A 16,131-nucleotide genomic window follows, 5' to 3' on the forward strand; every position below is an offset into this window, starting at 1 on the left:
TATGTAAGCAAGACTATCTTTTTATTTATTTGCATTCTACTTAAAAATACAGATGAGTGAGGCAGGTGGTTCATATTTACTAGACTAGTCCTTTGGTTAAGGTGCAAAGAAATAGCAAGCTCAAAGCTGCCTTGTGCTTTCTGTATTCTGATCTGTTTTCAAGAGCCTGTTGTTTGTTATCAAACATGCGTGTGGAGTGCTGAGAAGGCATCACAAAGCAGATGGAAGATACAAATGCCCTAAACCTGAAAGTCATCCGTGCTTTGTTGGCAGGAGAATTGCATTTCTCCTGCAGGATGTGGGAAGCTGCTGAATAAATTAGTGTATACCTGTAAGCACATAACCTTTCTGCTGTATGATGGAGTGAAGAAATTAATGTGCACGCTTAGCTAGTGAAGAGAGGAGTTTAGGTAGTAGGATAATATGCTAGTTGTTGAATCGGAAAGAGATGCTTCAGTTGTTAAAAACAAACAAACAAACAAAAAACAACAAAAAAACAACCAAACCCCAAACTGAAAAAACCCCAAACAACTCAAAACAAAACACCACCAATGCATTTTGCCCTTCGAGTATTCAGGGTGAATTTTGTTTCTTGTATCTTTTTTGTGTTTTCCTGGTCTAAAAAATACTCATGAAGAATAAAAACTGTGTTTGTGTGTGACAGTTTGGAGGGAGCCACAGAGCTGAGAAAAGCTGGTAATCTGAGTTGTTGGCTGTTTTGAGGCTCTGAAACCTGGCTCCGATATCCATCCGATCCCTTGATTTTTTTGAAGTAGAATGTTTTGTTGTGTTTTATTCTTTTCCCCAGAAATACTTCATGTTGAATGAATGTTCTTGATCTGGAGGAGAGCATTCCAATACTACTACCCTCTTGTAGCTTTACATAACCTTTATACTTGACACAGAATTTGCCTGCAACTTTTCCTAGCTTCCCTGGGAAGCATCAGCCCTGCAGTGTCTGCCCAGTACCGTTGCTCTGTTCACGCTTAGTAAATCAGCACAGTTTCTGCTTTCAGAAGCAGCGTGCTTGCCACAAAAGCAATAGATCCGCTTGACACGTCCTGGAAGTAACAGACTTTTGCTATACCTGTGCACAAAGCAGCTGTGTAGTATGTGTGCAGCAGCCTGTTACGGTGCACGTTGGAAATGCTGGCTGTCTTTGACATTTCCAGAAGGTCTGTAGCCAGGTGGTACAAGCTGGTAGAGCTCCCTGTGGCTTACAGACATCAGAAAACAACATGTAAGTTCTCAGGCTCCTCACGGACTAACCTCCACAGACCACATTTCTCACTGGGGGAAAAGAAGGATGTATTCAGGGAAGCCAGAAATATGGTGTTATGTAACGGTATCGCCATTCCTCATTTTGCTTAATCGTGATCCAAGAAAATCAGTTGCTTGCTGTATATAAATTGTGATTCCATGCTGTTATAGTATTACTAGTTTTAAGTTTGTAAGATTGTGAGTATTGATTTTTAGCTCCCATGCAAACAGTGAGAAATTTCAATCTATAAGCCAAATTTTTTTGGTAAGTGATGTACTGCAGTTAAGTTGTGTACTGGCGAGCTTTCAAAGTGTTTGGGACCATAAATATCCCTAGCAGAGTCTTTGCATTGAAAGTACTGTATCCTGGCAGGTTCCCAGCCTAAGGATGGATAAAATGCAACTGAACATCTGAAACTTGGCCATTGCAGACAGTGAATCCCTCATGGCTTTGGTGCCTTTTAACATTTAATAAGAAAAAAATTGCACAGAAAAAAAAAAGATACATTTCCTAAATAAACGGTTGTCATAAAAGGTTGTGTGCAAAACATAGGAGCAAGAGTCATGATAGTCTTTGCTGTGAAATCTTGTCACCAAGTAGAGGTGAACAGGATTTTGGTGTGAATTCAAATTCTTCCATACACGTACATACACACACACATGCACACACACTCTCTCCAAAATGGTTCCCTCAGCATCTATGAGTGGGAAGACTGAAATCCTGGCCAAGCCAGGTGTTTGTAGTAGTGCCAAAGTAGAGCAACAGATATTTTCCTAACTGGAGTCAAGTGTGGGAATAGAAATCAGGCTGACTGTACGTGGAAGAGAATGATCTCTTAAGAGCCTGTTGGCTTTTTGCATATAACCTTTTGTGTGTATTCTGACAAGTTGATTATAAAATAGCTCAGAGCGCTTTTTATGTATACACAATATGCTTAAAGGTGTTACTAGAAGATGTCTCTCTTCTTTTTTTTGTCTTACTCAAACTAAACTTTGCACCAGAATAGACTGAGGTTGAAACAAGGAAAAGGGAAGTGGAATTGGCTAAGATTTCAAATACAAAACCTTGCTGTTCCTGAACAAAAGTAACAAAACAGTAGTCTCTGCAAGCTGTTGAAGGAAGGTGGCATCATTTTGAGGATGCCAGTGCGTGGGAAGGCTGAGGAGGCCTTGCTCTGGTCATAACGCTGCTGGTTCATTCACATCTAGCTAGGAGGCATCTGTATTTGCTTCAAAAAAGCTTGTTGATAATGGTCCCGCTTTGTCTCACTGCCCTCCTTTGCATTATCCAGTATGGAAGGGTGTCCATCCGCGCAGCCTTTCACTCGTCTCATCCCAGGGTGGACCCTGAGGTGACAGACTTGCTCTTCTGGTTGTCTGTCACTCCTGAGTATTTGAGTCTTCTGTGCTGGTGGTCTACAGGTTAAATTTGGATGCTCTCTCCTCTGTGTGCTCATTCCAGGCAGCAGAGCAGCTTTTGGATGCCCCCATCTAAGCGTGAAGGCTCTGTCCCTTGGGCTTTTGTGCATCTCTAATATTTTTATTGTGTCATTATAGCACAGCAATGCTCGGTGTGATGGGTCTGGCAAAATATATGAAGTGCAGTCTCGGGTCAGTACTTTGATATGCTGGTCATCTTGAACCTGACAGTTGCGGAGGACTGTTTTTAAATCTGAAGTAAGAGAAACACGTTCAGTGGCAGCACACTAAAGTGTGTTGTGGTTTACTGGTTTGGTTGGACTGGAATCCAGTCACCCAGCACAGATTTTCTCTCTTGAGTTTTTCCAATACTGGTAGCTACTTTGCTCGAAAAAGGGATGAAATTTAAGTCCAAGCATTATTGAAATAGCACTAAGTGCTTGAGACAAGTGAGGCAGAAATAGGCCTTTAAACTGTGTAAGCCATGCTGTAGACATTTTTTTCTTGTTCAGATAAGAAATGGGGATGAATGCTGACAGGGTAGTAGTAGTTGATTTAATTTTAGGAAGATGTGAGAAACTTGGTTTTCCTTCAAGGATGAATCTATTCCGAATAGGGAATTGATTCCGTTATAACTGTAGAATAGGTAGGGATATTTGAAGCTTTTTAAGAAAATTATATAATTTTCAAAAAATATGCATGCATTTAGTATTTTAAATGTCACTGAAAGACCCTGGAAGACAAACTCTGGGGGGTTTAACATCTAACAGTTTTTGTTTTTAAAAGCATGCAGTTTTGGTCCACTGCATGTCCTAAAAGCCAAAGCGTACAGGCAGACACACACACACCAGCCCCTTTCAAAGCCCAGATATACTTGTTAGGGAATACTATTGCAACATTCGGCCCTGCACAAATAATAGCTCCTTCAACAACTGTGTCTGTGGCAGTACACATAGTGCAACACTGTGCTGGGGGGCAGGGGCAGAAAGAGGAATTGGCAGTTTTTACAAGCAGAAACTGTGTGCCTTTCTTTGTCTTAACCTGCTGAAAAGGCTGAGTGTGTATCCAAAAGCCACTATTATGAAAATGAAAAATAAAATAAATTGTGAAAGTGTGATGGATATTTTACCCTAATAAAATAACTCTGGGCACTTAGGAAGGTATTTACTCAAAAATAGTTGTTCTCTGATATATATTCAGCAAAATACAGTAAGGTCTTCTTTAGCTGCGGTCTTTCGGGAGATTGCAGGGATGGGACTTAAATGGATAGAGGCCCATGGTGGAAACACTGAAACTTCCAGGATGTTGCAGACAATTAAAATAATACCATCTCAGTGACTAATGGCATGCTCCCAAGAACTTAGGAAAGAGGTAGCACAGGATGCAGGCTCATTTGAGCAGATGTTTCTTAGTCTGTACTATATTTAGATCAAGAAAAAAATCTGCTGGGTGAAACATTTGCCTGTCAGGGATTCAGAATTTGGTTTCCCTCTCCAATTTTAATTCTGATAAGATGTGAAGAGCAGATGAAAAGAGCAGAAGAGCCTCCTTCTGTGACTGGATTGAGTTATTTTTATGTTTTTTTCACTGTACGTTAGAGCTGCCTTGCTGCTGGATAAAGTTCTTACTGAGGTCACAGGACTCAGTGGTTTGTTTAGGGATCTTCATGCTGCTTCTTTTATGGAGAATAGGAAAAAAAAACATGCCTGGAAGTTGCTCAAAAGTTCACACCGAGAGAAAGTTAATAGTTTTTTAATGATGAGTTTGTTTGGGTTTTTTTTCCCCCACCGGATTTTTGTTGCCAAGCTCTTTTTTATGGAATAATGCGTTAACTCAGAAAATCATTGCACTATAAATTCTGTAGTTCTGCACTGCTGAATGTGTACGGGTAAGCTCCAGTCTCTGTTCATGCCCCGCTGTAAACTGTTTGCTTTCTTTTGGCTTTGCTGTGCAACATCGTACTGTCTTCATCCTTAGTTTTGTATCCAAAACCAAGGTAGTTTACGTAATTTCCAGTATATCCAGAGCTCATTCTGGTTTTAAAGCTATATACCAGCCAGCTGGCTATTGCCACCCATTGTGAATTAAGGTCCTCTCAGTAAATTGCATGAATTTCTACCCAGCTTTAATAATAACCTGACAGTTTTGTTCATCTGTAGTGGCTTTATTCTAACTTCTGTGTATAAACATCAAGACTATTTTGAGGGAAAGCCGTTTGTCAGAAATTTACTTGGTGGAGAAGTGCAAAAAGCTTATTTGGTAATGTATTAGAGTCACTTTTGCTGTGGAAGTGTTACAGAGCTGTTTAGTCACTTCAGAAATGGCTTAAATTGTTCCACTTTCAACAGCATATGAATCACAACTAGGCAAGTAATGCATACTAATTACTCTCCTTCTCTTTCTGCACATTCGTAAAATGTTTTTCCTTCCTGAGCAGTGGGCAATTCAGCTAATGAACTAGGCAAACGCAATGTATTTTTGAGTCCATTGGTACCTTGGGGGCAAGATACCATGCTTACAGTCATGCCGTGCTGACCAGGCGCTAAGCCGGTCGGCGTAACGCTTTGTTGTGCTAGTGCCCATGTCTTTCTGCTCTTTGAACCGGCTACGCAGAGGAAAAGGTCGGCTCGTTCTGTGTTGGCTTGGGTCTCCAGCACCCAGGGTGAGCTTTAGGGGAAGTATTCGCATGCACAGTACATCATCAGCCCATCGCTTCTAAGTTCTGTTGCTCCTGTCAGGTCCTTTCCACCCAGTTAGAGAAGTGGCTGAAGTGTATGTGAAGAATAAGAAATGCAGAGGTGAGATGTCCCTTTTACAGGTCTGACACAACCCAGCTGCTAAAGACCTATTGGAAAAAATGGAAGTGGTTCTTAGACCTGTCTTGAGCTGCAGTACAGGTGCTTGTAAGGGAGCCAAGGGGCAAACTTGATATAGTCCAAGAGACTCAAAATGGTTTTAATCCCGGTTTGTCTGGGATAAACATCTCTGAAAACTGGGCCTGTTGTAGACTGTGCAGTAAGCGTGGAGTGTAGAGGTCTTCCAGCCGGCACCGAACACGTTAGATCTGCAGGCAACATCAAAGTGTTATTCTCGAATATATTTGCACAGTTGCAACCTGCCCTGGTTGTGTGTGCACACCAGCTCACTTGGAAGGTCTCTAATATGGTGCCCTGTTATTACGGTTCAGGCATAAACTTCATAAGCTGAGAGAGGAATAAAAACATGTCCTCTGGGCATTGAAACCTGAGTAAAGTTTTCAGGTTGTATTGTCAGGCTTCTTGCTCTTAAGTTGCATTTGTCTCAAAGTGAAATTTGCATTCCTAAGTATGCATTTGGAAAAAAAAATAAATTTGGATGCTGCGTTGGGTTATGCTGGAATGAATGTTGATGAGTGCTTTTGAACCACTTGGTAAATTCTATTGATTTGTGCTCCTTTTAATAAGAAAGACTGCTGTGGCTTGAGCTTGTGGTGTTTACGGCTATGGAGTTGCATTCAAATCTGTGACAGGCATTGTCTTTGAAGCATATGAGTAGTCAGAATAACAGTGTATGAATAGACAGTTCTGTTTGGTGGGGGGGGGGGGGTAGTAGATTTATAGAAAAGAGTCTGGTTTAATGTCATTAATTCTTCCCAATTGTGAAAATTTAGCTTATATCTTGGCTCATTCGAAACCTACCTCAGGAGGCATGTAAGGCTCTAAGATACAAAAACTAGCATTTGGTTTTAAAATAAAAGCTTGAAAGGAACCGATTAATCAAGAGCTAGAATCCTTCACTGAATTTTCTATTTTAATGTAGCTCTATTGGTAGTGAGGAAACCTTTATGATCAGGACATTATACAAACAGCAGCATGAAATGGGTATTTCTGTAGGAAATGTTATGGAAAGAAATAAACATTTGTTTTTGTGCCTTTTGAAATTGAGTCGGTTTTGATTGCTTACTGTCTGTATTTTATCTATGTTAACCTTTTAATTAGGTTCAAAGTTAATAAAGCCTATTTGTATCTCTAAAATGTATAAAGGCAGAGATTAAAATGTAGTCAAAAGACCTTAATCCTTTCAATCAGATCAGAGCTATTCTTTCAGGATAATAAACAAACTCTAACCCTTATTCTTGGAATCGTGGCATTTGGGATGTGACGGTAAAACAGAGAGGAGGGACCCGGGCTGACTGCTCCCTGCGAGAGCAGCCGTTTCCCGGTGCTGTTAGTCTGCTCGCGGGAGTGTTGCAGGAGACAGCCGTGCTCCCTCTCTTCAAGCAGTGATTTTATCAGTTGCACAGTAGATGGCTAACGGTTTGCTGCTGAGTAATTTTCACGCAGAGCTTAGGATGCAACACCTTGCCTCATAAAATTGTGGAAGAGAACACAGTAGGGTTCAAGTGACCAGTAGTGATACCTAGCTGGCATATACGTAGGGATTTCTGCGTAAGCTGCGGTGCGTGGGCGGTTCTGAACAGAGATACGTGCACATGTTAAGTAGGGGGGGGAAAAATGTTGAATTAACTGCTGGAATTACTTATGATTTTTGCTGTAATAGTGTGAAATTGAAATAAAGAGAGGAAACACCATAGCTATAGAGATGATGATAGAAAAATAATGTCTCGCATCTGATTTGTCTCTGTGTTTTGTTGTCTGTAATGCCCTTTTCTTTTTCCTTTTTTTTGAAGGCCGCTGCAAAGTGTTATGTTGTCTGTGTGCATGTGTCAGCCTGGCAGTGTAAATTTGATGGTGGCTACAATACATCTCCCTTCCTTCCTTCCTTCCTCCCTTCTCTCAGGGAGTGTTACCATAGCATTTCCCTCCCAGGGACTCTCGCGCAGAGCTGCAGATGGGATTCTCGCTATGAACTCTGTGCTGCTCAATCGGATACGCTCAGTACTGTAGAAGGAAAATGGGAAAGAAAGGGTGACTTAGCAACACGGATAAAGCTTTCCTGGTATTTCCAAGAAGCAAAAACCTTATTTGAAACAAAGGCTCGTTTTCATTAAATTGAGGGTGGGATTTTTCTATGAAGAGAAGCAAACCCTGTTTCTCTCCCCCACCTCAGTCTGTTTTCTCTTGTCCAGGGAGATTCATTTGGAATAGTGACTTGCCTGATCCTGGGGCTTACGTTTGGGTTTTTTTTTTTTTTTCCCCCCTCTCCTTTAGCTGTGGACATGGCTTGAAGAGCTACAGAAAGAACTGCTTGATGATGTCTACGCTGAGTCTGTGGAGGCTGTCCAAGACCTGATTAAACGTTTTGGTCAACAACAACAGACCACTCTGCAGGTTACAGTCAATGTCATAAAAGAAGGCGAGGATCTTATACAGCAACTAAGGTAAAACAAATTTTTATTTAAATCTTGTCTGGTGTACACTGGATGTTCTGTGAGGCTCTTTCTGTTTTGAGGGTAGAGATGATGACTACAAGATATGACCTATAAATAAAACTTGTAAATATTAGGACTACAATGGTGTTTCAGGCTGTACGGATGGTCTCCGACCCTCTGTTTACAGGAAGCTCAGCTTATAAACACTACCTCCACAAGGAGAGTCTGTTTACATAAGCTACCTTTTTGGTAGGAGTAGTCGTATGTCTTTGTAGTCTGACGTGCAGGGTTCCACAGCGTTTTGAGTTCTGCGCAGCAGCCTTTTTATAAAGAGACACTTGAAATTGTTTCGCAGACTGATAAGTAACTTTACTGTAGTAAAGACCATCAGTTTGCAGTCCATTTCATTAAGTAACAATCTAAATATATTTGGGCCCCAGCTGCACTGGTACATGTCCCCTTTGCTGCAGGAACTGATATTATCATATCTGAATTTGCAGGTTTTATACTTCAGTAAAAGATTAAGGGTTTGATTAGTTTTTTTTTTTTTTTAAATATTATCTAATTTTGATTTTTTTCATTGCTAGGAGGGTTCAGTAAAGTAAATAGTTATCATTTGCCACTTCCTTTTCACAATAAAAGGGTTTGTCTCAGGTTTCAAATTTTATTCTTCCTGTAAACAGAATGTCCTTAAATGTTGAATTAGTAAAAAACTGGAAGTAATCTAATTTCCTAATGCTTTTTCAAGTACTAAAACATAATTTGGACTTTTATTAACAAAGATGTACAGACGTAGCTTTCATGTAATATGGCTTGCATTGACCTTATCTGAAACAGTCTTACATTTTGTCATCATATATAGCACCCAAATTATATGGTTTTTTTTCAATAATGCTATTTTTTTCTTTTTTTTTCCTCTTCCTCTTTGCTTTGAATAGGGATTCTGCCATTTCTAGTAACAAGACCCCCCACAACAGCTCGATCAACCACATCGAAACAGTCCTGCAGCAGCTGGATGAGGCCCAATCTCAGATGGAGGAGCTTTTTCAAGAACGCAAGATCAAGCTTGAGCTGTTTCTGCAGCTCCGCATATTTGAAAGAGATGCAATAGATGTGAGTGTCTGCTTTTGGAGTTGCACTGCACTTACTTCTCCTCTCATGTAGGAACATTTATGCTGAGATTGTTGTGTCGTTGCATTGTCATGTGGCTCAAATGACTGACGGCCTTAGTTCTTACCTGAACTAAGGCGTTTGTCTTGTATGTGAAAGTGTTAGGAGAATGCAGAGCTGAGCTTTTTGATCCTAACTAAAGGTCTGATTGGCTCCCAGTGCATCTTTAAGCAAATGTCTTGTAAAATTATAATGTACCAGTTGCTTCATCTGGTAAGTTTGGTTTCAATATCAAGCTACCTTGATATAACTAGTATGCTTACAGTTAATATGAATAAGACTTGCAAGATGGTTTAGTACAAACCCTCTGAACTGTTGCTTTGTAGTAACACCCCTCTTCTCTTTCTTTTCCAAATCACCAGTCTTTTTTCAGTTGGCAACTACAAGTGGTGTTTGGAATTCTGTTTTAATCTTTGGGGATGTTGTATGGGCTGTCTGTGTTGTCTTTTTTTTTTTTTTTTTTTTTTTTTTTACTTACGATGCTTTTCCACCTCTGAAAACAATGCAAAAGCAGTTGTAGTGCCACATGCCTGCAAAACTTCAAGAAGTTTTGAGACTGTCCAAATTTTGGAGGAGGATTACAGCATATCAGTTGGAAAGTTTCTGGTTTTGTGCAGGGACATGTATACAGATGGACATGAAACTCCACATGGAGCTTAGGTTAATAGAATTGCATTATAAAGCTTCAGCTGAGTTCGTATGACTTTTGTAAAACCACTAGTGCTGTGCACAGCAACTGAAACTAAGTTGGTGCCTCAGAAGGTTCAGGGTTATCCATTGGTAAATGATCCTGTTTGAGTATATGTCAAGACTCTGGAAACTAGGAGTTACAGTGATAATTTTAACCCTTCACTTGTACGTAGTAAAAGCTGCAACTGTTGGTTAGGTATGAATGGTGTAAGGGTAAAGAGGCAGTCAGCAGAAGTGATGTCTTCTCAGGTTTGTTTTTTTTCTGAAAATCGGGATTAGATAGCATTGCTGAAGTCTGGTTTAGCTAAGCACATTGTTAGGTGCAGTGCAGAAATAGGCAGACACAGTTCCTTGATCTTTACCCATAGAGGAAGTGAGAGTGTGCACACTACAGTAATAACAACTCTGGTGTAAAGACTAAGAAGGTTCTCTATTTTGCAATGCACACTAGTCTGCAGGGAGTTTGCTACTTTGATCATATGAGAGTGGCTGTCTTGCATATGCAAGGGAAAGGTTTTGGCAGAATTGTGATTGTAATAATTAGTTGGATGACTGGTATATGTGGAGGAACATAAAAGGTATCCCCTTCTATAGGACTGTCAGCAATTTTACAGTCTCTGCAGAAGTGATCTGCAGTGCTCAATGTCTGTGTGATGTTCTCAGAACACTTTTATTGAGGAAGTGGCAGCCATGGGGGGCAAGGCATACTAAGAAAATTAATGGAAGAATTAGGTTAAATGTTTGAGTGAAGTTCACGATTAAGGCAATTGCTCTCTGCTGTAGGTTATGTAAACCAGGATTCTACAACAGCAGAAGGCTGGTTGCAGGAGCCCTGCTTTGCAGATGCCTTCTAGTCCTTCAGTGCAGGACAGCATCTGTAAAGATAGTAGTACTTCTGTGTATGTTGTTTGGTGATGCCCATAGGATTTTGCATTGGAAAGCTGCAAACCCTAACTTGACAGGTCTTGGTTTTTCTAAAGCTGACACTTGGCATGCTTTACATTTTGGCACATAAAACATAAAGCAAAGTACCAATTACCTTACTGAAAGAGTTGCTGTATTTTGTTTATATGGCTTGGAAACAAAAATCATGCTTATTTAAGATTGCCAAGGAGCCCTCCAGGGAACAAAATGACCCTGGCTGGAAAGCGTCTTCAGCAAAATGTTGTTTGCTTTGCTGTCTCTGTACCATGTCATGTCTCCGCTTCCTCAGCAAAGCACGCTTCTCTTTTCCCTCTCCCTGAAGGCAGACATCTGTTTGGAAACTTCCAGGAAGAAAATGTAGGGTCTAGTTCCAGGTCAGTTGTTTGAAAGCAGAAGCTCAGCTGAAGTAACATGATAGTGAGGAGGAGCCAGATGCCAGCTAGGAACTTGCAGACCTTGTTTTGACCTCCTTCTTTGTCGAGGATTTTGTGTGACTGGTCCAATCAATTAAGACTTGGCTGTAGGGGCAGTTCATTCAGGGGACCATCCTGTGAGGACAGTTTTTCTGGAAGGCGAGTAGTGTTTCTAGCTTGTCTTACTGCTTGCAAAATAACAGAGGCTAAAATAGGACAAAGGGTTCTCTTAGCACTGCAGGATCATACTGTGCAGCTGTGCTTCTGGGGAAAGTGGTGAGATTTGCTGGCAGGGTTAGTCCTCTTCCTCTTGTCCTTATTCTTCCCTTATTATTCGCTGATAAAATACTCTGTTTTTTTCAGTTGCTGTCTTTTATCCTACACCTTCTCAGATTTTCCTGCTCTTCTGAAATTGCTGTAACTCCAGCACTGTCTCTGTTTTGCCCCTTGCTCTTGGCATATAAACTTGACCTTCTGTACCCTCCGTAGGCTTTTAAGTGCCATTGGTCATGAAGTATTTGAAGGACGCTGTTGTGAATGCCTGTATTAACTAAAGGCAAGAAGGAGCAAAATAATGTATGCAAAGAGTCCCTTGCTAGGGTGATTAGTAGTAGCATAAGGAAGATGTGTATGGACCTAGTCAGTGGGAAGGTAACACTGGTGGCAATGTATGCAGCCTAAAATGTTTGTGTCTCATCTGTGTCTGTGCGTTTTTGCTTGTCTGTAACTTAAATGCCTTGAGGCCTCTGTCAGGGCTCCACACAAAGCATACCACACACTTTTCAACTCACAGTTTTATCTCAGCTCTATTTTTGGACCACACTTACAAGATGCCTGTTAAGTCATACAGCTGAAAAGGCAAGGATGCAAAGTGCTGGATCACAGAGACCTAACTCTTCTCCCTTTCCCATTTTCCCTTTTTCTTTCTCCCCAGCACATAATATTTTCCAGGTCCTGGTTAGCACTCAGTTGGTATAAGGAATGCTAGGTAGACCCATCTGAGAAGAGACCTGTGGTTCTTTATTTCTTTCCCACTCAGTGCAAAAGAATTGGCATCCCTTCTGTGTTATACCCTGCCTTGTTTCCTGTCAGTGTTACCTTTACATTTTGTAAAAACCTAGGAATGTCAGGCAGCTCAGCCTCTGCACTAGGAACTTCTTGAACACGTGCTATGGTAAGTAGTTACCCTGTGTTTATGCTGGGTTGTCCATTTCCTGAGAGTGGTATTAGTTTGTGATTCAGTTACTTTAGATGTCTATTAGTCATTCATCTTTGTTCTGTTTGTTTAATGCTAATTGTCTTGACAAAACTTTACGAAGAAAATAGGAGCCTGCTCACTCTAAAAGTGTTGCTTGTAAAGCAGAACTTCAGGGGAAGCACTGAAGAGTGTGGGCAGAGAGGGCTTAATGCACGTTATTTTTAACTCTGCCCTCCGTGCATTTCAGATTTGCACAGTGGGTGCAATGGCTGAAACAGATCACCTTGCGCCACCTAATTACTGCTGAAAAATTGTAAGGATTACTGCCCTTGTTAGGAACCTCGGCTGTGATGTTCACTGACTTATCCCTGGTCTTTTGAAGGGGACAGGGAACGTCTTGCTCTTATACAGAGTGTTTCAGACTGCTTTAAATAATGTGTGGGTCATGATCTTAACCGTGGGGTTGCATGAAATAACATGGGAAGAAGTTATAATTCTTACTGTTGTTCTTTGGAGGCAGTGTCACTGAAACCTCTTGGCTGAGGTGACACACAGCGTTGACCTCTTAAAACTACCTGTCGTTCATAGCAGGTACAGTGAATCTCAGGATAGTCTAAGAGGACATAGTGACTACAATCTACTTAAACCATTCCATTATTATAAAAATACTGACACTTAGCCACAGCAATGTCCTATTGTGAGCTTACTGTGTTTATTACCTTATTTCCACTCAGTTTGCTAGTAAGAGAGGTAAGGTTTTGGCATCTGTTCTGAAGGGAGATGGACTGGCTTTGCTTTTAAAACAGTGGCATGAATGTGCCATGTTAAATCTTAATCCACTTTTTAATGGTGGTTAGAAAGATGGTGAAAGATGATGTTTTGACAGCAGAGTTTCACGACCTTCTTTACTGCTCACATTTCTCAGTTTGACCAAGTCTAACTACAGTTACTTCTTGAGGATAACTTGTGAATGTTGTTAACTTGAATTGGATGAAAATAAGATGGTAAATCTAATTTGTGAGAACTTCCATAGTGCAGTGGATGGTTTGAAGAAACAAACGTTAAGATGACCTCCACTGCTTTCAGCAATGAATGAATACAGAGTTTTGAAGACGAGCTGGGACAAGCAGGTCTGAGGTGCGTGAGAGCAGAAAAGGGGGGTAGTTGGAAATAAGTGGTTTCTCAGGCTGAACTCTTGGGAAGACTTGAAGTTTCTGAAATATTTCAGGTCAGTTAAAAGGAGATGAAAAGCAGAGGGAGGTAGCGAGACATGTTGGGCATGGACCAAGTAAAAGGGAAATAAAGGGAAGTTGTGAAGGATTTTGTGGGAGGGAAAGCCTGCGTGTATGTTTAGAGGGGAAACCACTCATAATGCATAAATAGATTGTGCGTGTGATGTTTTGAGCACACGGAAGAGAGATGAAAGAAGCTTTAAGCAGTAGCTAAAAAGCCTTGTCCTGTATATCTTCCTGCATCTCGTAGATCAGTGCTTCTATTTTCAGTGTTACCCCAAAACATGAGTTTCTGCTTGTTTTCACTTTGGTAGACCTAGCGGATCAGGATTAGGGATTCCAAATAGCTCCCTTAATTGTTTGGTATCTCCCATCATGGCATGGTGCAAAACTTGAGTACTTAATGAATCAAGTAAAATTTTTGCAGAACACCTTTAAAACAGGATGTAACTCTCTGATGCTACAATTTTAATAATAATTGCTTGATGTGTCCCATTTCTTATGGTGCCATGTGAGCAGAATGGAAACGAGCCTTCAAGAAAGATTGTAGCTGACTACGGAAACTTTATACGGATGATTTAACTTTACTTTCTTCTCAATTCTATTTTTTCTAGAAGGCTTGTTTTCCTGGAATTTCTCTTGTAGTTTAACTGTCTCAGTAACTTCACAGCTCTGATTAAGCACTTGGAAAACGTAGTAGCATATTCCTTTTGTTGACAACAAATTACTTTGGCTAAATATTTATGCAGTCAGCTACTTTGTTGCTAATGCCCATTTAGTCAGATCCTCTCTTCGCTGTGTCTTGCTGCATAAATAGGTGTTTTCCTGTTTTTTAGAACCATTCACATCAGTTTGTCCTACTCCTGAAATCGTAGAACTCTGGAGCTAAGCCATACTTGGTTCTCGATATCTATAATTTTGCTTTCTTAATGAACTGCAGTAGTTTGTGGCATAACTGCTGAAAATTCTGAAAAATAATTTGATTACAGGCTTGAGGGATAAGTGTGTCACAGACTTGTTTGAAGTAACTGATGCATCAAGCCTTTGCCATAAGAACTCAACCCACTTTCATCACTGAGGATTGTAAGCATTATTCGTTAGACTTCAAAACAGTTTTGTATTCTAATTAAAAGGAATATTTTACATTTCGGCCAGCTTTTGCAATATGATTTGGAAAACGCACTTGTGTGGACAGACAAGGAGGGCTTATTGTTGTGATGCATGTGTTAAAAACAAAAATCCTTCCTTAGCTACCCTTCTTTGGACATCTTATGACTGAGAGTAAAATCCAGAATTAAAGTGTAAACTGAAGTGTAGCTGAATGATTTCAGCAAGCAAATTTAGCTCTGACGTTACAATAATACTGCAATAAAGTGATACTTTTTGGTTTTGCACCATTCACTAAGTACCCTGCCTTTTGTAGCAAGTAGTGCTTCTCAGTTGTCTGGCAGAAGTCAAAGGTGCTCAGAGCCTGATGCTTCCTGCTCATGGAAGGGGAGAGCTGGCTTTTTTGTAAAAGGGCTTGAGACTAACATAATTGAAAGCTAAGCTGTCTCTTGATGTGTGAATTATTACTTGGTGCAGTCTGAAGAATTGAAAAGATGTTTTAGATCGTTTTACTTCAAAAGGGGAGATAAAAACATTTTAACGTTTTCAAAGGTGAAGTGTTGATGAAGGAGTACCTTAAACAAGGCAAGGCTACTTATAGTATTGCAAGCACTGGTTGAAAGAGAGCTGTAGTGGTTCTCAAAGAGATTCTTCCAGACTGTTTTCTGAAATTTAAAATCCATGCTAAAACAGCCTATGTCTGAACCATGTTGAACCTGATCAGTGAAGTCAATCAACAATGAGCAACTCCAGTTCCTGACCTCCATCGTAAGTGCAACATTGGAAATAAACATATGTTGTGTAACGGGTACTTGAACATTGTCATCCTCCTTTTCCCCCCAGATAATTTCAGACCTCGAGTCTTGGAATGATGAGCTCTCTCAGCAGATGAATGACTTTGACACTGAAGATCTTACCATAGCAGAACAGAGGCTCCAGCATCATGCAGACAAAGCCCTGACCATGAATAACTTGACCTTTGATGTCATCCACCAAGGGCAGGATCTGCTGCAGTATGTCAATGAAGTGCAGGCATCTGGTAAGATGGCTCCTTCGTGCTATTCTGGGTAGTAGCTTTATTAGAATTATCCAGTTGTCTCTCCACAGGATGTGTGAAAATAACAGAGATGCTGGTTAACTGTAAACTGGAGACATGTGGACATATTTTTTTCTCCCTTTATACTCAAATCATTTGATAGCGTTCATGAGAATATACTATTATGGCATGTAATTTTTATCTAAGAGTTGGCAACACCTTAAGATGTTTAGGTTTTAAAGAAAGGGATTCCACTCAGGAAGTCAGGAAAATTGGAGTAATTACCAGGGAGTTAATTTTATAGTTAATTGCAGCAATGCAGTCAAGCCAAAATTTTCAGCTTTCAAGTAATGAGTCTTCCTTTTTAGTTT

The 16,131-nt window shown here is 40.4% G+C and overlaps 1 protein-coding gene across 7 annotated transcripts in view; it reads left to right on the top strand.

Annotated features, from left to right (window-relative positions):
- The window catches only part of TRIO (trio Rho guanine nucleotide exchange factor), a 257,834-nt gene that overhangs the window by 124,042 nt on the left and 117,661 nt on the right, over positions 1 to 16,131 (top strand). For all 7 annotated transcript variants that reach the window (XM_030041606.2, XM_030041605.2, XM_030041604.2 and 4 more), the window contains exons 12-14: positions 7,830 to 7,999; positions 8,929 to 9,103; positions 15,568 to 15,763. In XM_030041606.2, coding sequence (XP_029897466.1) covers positions 7,830 to 7,999; positions 8,929 to 9,103; positions 15,568 to 15,763 — 541 coding nt within the window. The remainder of the gene's footprint in view (positions 1 to 7,829; positions 8,000 to 8,928; positions 9,104 to 15,567; positions 15,764 to 16,131) is intronic.

Source organism: Aquila chrysaetos, chromosome 18 (assembly GCF_900496995.4).
Source record: "Aquila chrysaetos chrysaetos chromosome 18, bAquChr1.4, whole genome shotgun sequence".
Lineage (NCBI taxonomy): Eukaryota > Metazoa > Chordata > Aves > Accipitriformes > Accipitridae > Aquila > Aquila chrysaetos.